The sequence below is a fragment of the Marmota marmota genome, unplaced genomic scaffold (genome assembly GCF_001458135.2).
Source record: "Marmota marmota marmota unplaced genomic scaffold, marMar, whole genome shotgun sequence".
Taxonomy (NCBI): domain Eukaryota; kingdom Metazoa; phylum Chordata; class Mammalia; order Rodentia; family Sciuridae; genus Marmota; species Marmota marmota.
The window spans coordinates 4,079,376-4,081,841 of NW_026000051.1; the positions used below are offsets into that span (position 1 = coordinate 4,079,376).

Consider the following 2,466-nt stretch of genomic DNA (forward strand, 5'->3'; position numbering starts at 1 on the left):
GAGGGCAGAAGTCGGAGATGGGCGGGTGGTGGGGGAAGAATCTGGATGCAGTGAAGCCAGCATGGAAGGCCCCTGGCGGGAGGGAGAAAGTCACGGCCAGCTCCCAGGGCCCAGGGCCAGGGCGGTGGGCAGGGAAGAGCTGAGCCACCCCAAGAGAGCCCGGAGGGAAACCGAGGCCGGTCGGGGCGGGACTTGCCGTGGCTCCTCCCCCTCCCTCTCCCGCTCTTCTGGGGTGGAGGCTGCGCCTGCAGGACCATGGTCCCTGCTGAAGGTGGCCGCAGCCTGGGGCTCAGCCTCAGCAGCGCCTTCCTCCTGGGGCTGAGTCTACCTGCGAGCCTGGGAGCCGTCCCGGGAGCTGGGCGGGCCTGAGTGTCAGACCTGGAGCCAGGCGACTGACACTGACAACATTGAGCCCTGGGTTCCCTGCTGTAGACCCATTTTACTGACGACCTTAGCCAGCCCCCATTTTTAAACCACCATCCAGTCCCAGTCTTTCCCACCAAGGGACCTGTGGTCCTCACCCATGGATCACTTTGCCCCCTAGTTAATTTCTGCAGAGAGGGTTGTGGGCTCTATTCTAGAGGGATCATTCTATGGTGTCTTACCTACTGTCACTGACAGGCAGTCCTCTTTAATATCTAACTTGAAGCCCTGCTGCTGCTGCTGCTTCAGCTCAAGGCCTTGGCCTTGGAGATGGAATACAAAGGAACTCTGAACCAGTGGCCCCAACAGCTTCCTCTGAATCCCCCCTAGTTTCCTTGCCCAGCCCACCAGCTCCTCCCCCAGGGCACTGGCAGGAAGATGGGGAGGTGTGGGAGCTTCCTAGATTCCCAGTCCTTCCAACCAGGGGACCCATCTCGCTCCTCTGTTCCTTATTAAATGACATCCTCTGGCTTCTTTTGCTTCCAATGACTTGATGCATATCTAGTTTCCAAATGATGAGGTCCCCCAAAGCAGGACCACCCTGTCTCCTTCATTTTTCATTTCTTCATCTATTCCTGTCCTCCCTTCCTTCCTGCCTTCCCGTGTTCAGGGAGCCGGGTGGCAGGGTGAAGCTGGTATGGCAGGTCCCCCGATGCTGAGCCCCGAGTCCAGCACCAACTCAGACAAATATTTCTTGGTGCCTCCTGCATGTGGAGCCCTGTGCAGGGATGGGCCAGAGTGTAGAAGAGGACAGAAGGTAGCCAGATGTCATTTCATGTGGGTTCAATGGGTAGAACCCCAGCGGGGCCATGTTTGGACAGGTGGATGAAGAAGGATATGTGTCCTTACAGCCCCCAGGTGTGGAAGACAGACAGAGCAGATTGGCAGGGGTGGGGGAGCCCTTGGGGGCTCTGGGATGACTGCAGATCCACCAGCTTCCACACTTTCAGCCCTGGACTCTTCTCAACCAAAGGGCAAACTCCCCATATTATTCCCTAACTTCCTGCACAGGACAGAAAGGACTGAGCACTCTCTGTCTCCCCAGAACCCCAAACTGGTCTTCTGCCAAGAGCCCTGGGGAGCCAACCACACAGAGCTGCCATCCTTTACCGCCAAGAGCCAGATCCTTGACTGGGCGGCTACAAAGGGCCCCATCACCTCAGCTGCGGCGCTGGAGGACCCCAGCAGTGTCCTGCTGCGGCTGGGCCAAGGTCAGCTCCCCCTGCAGCCACTCTGGGCTCCGTCCAGCTCTGGAGGAATCTGAGCACCTCTGATCCATTCCTCAGACTAAGGCGCTAAAGATCCCAAGTGGGATATGATTTGCCCTGGGCCACACACAGCAAGGCAGTGCCCTTTGGGGACAGCGATTCCTCCTTCACCAAGTATCAGACTGAACTATGTGAAATGACAGGTTTTCCTTTTTTTTTTTTTTTAAAGCCCCCAATCCCCCAGCACTGTCACGTTGTTCATTGTGCATCTACTGTGTGCCAAGTTTGCTAGGCACTCGGATGCTCTGTGGGGACAGACTCCCCTCTCCTGGAGCTGCCACTCTGATGAGGGAGATGATGATAAACATGTAAAGAGATAAATTCTATGATATTAGGTTTTGGTAGGAGCTATAGGAAAGACGAGAGAGGAAGGATGCACGGGGTGGAGGCCAGGCTGTATCTCCAACCCGGGCCATGGACTCATTCCTTGTATTAACTCTGTATTGACAGATGAAGAAACAGAGGCCCGGGGACTTGCACAGGGTGGCTCAGAAGGTAAGTGGTGGCGTCGCGGTTTGGACCTGGGTCCTCCCAGGCCCCACCCTTGAGGCTCCATGCTGCCGGCCCATCTCTGCCTTTGGCACTGGGTGAAGATGGAGCCCTGTGTAGTCAGGAGCCAGGTTGCCCCCGAGGGGACTGAGGTGCGTTTGTCTCTGCAGCCCTGAAGTCACCATCCTTCTGTTTGCTGGAAGCCGGCCGGGACATGGGCCGCACCCTCGAATGGCAGCCGCGGGCCCCGGCTCTGGTCCGGGGCTGCCGCCTGGAGGGCGTGGCC

General features: G+C 57.7%; 1 protein-coding gene across 1 annotated transcript in view; it reads left to right on the top strand.

The window, feature by feature from the left end:
* Eng (endoglin) overlaps positions 1 to 2,466 on the top strand; it is a 34,864-nt gene that overhangs the window by 20,940 nt on the left and 11,458 nt on the right. Inside the window, exons 4-6 of the mRNA XM_048812797.1 lie at positions 1,255 to 1,634; positions 2,142 to 2,186; positions 2,351 to 2,460. Of these exons, the coding sequence (XP_048668754.1) occupies positions 1,255 to 1,634; positions 2,142 to 2,186; positions 2,351 to 2,460 (535 nt within the window). The remainder of the gene's footprint in view (positions 1 to 1,254; positions 1,635 to 2,141; positions 2,187 to 2,350; positions 2,461 to 2,466) is intronic.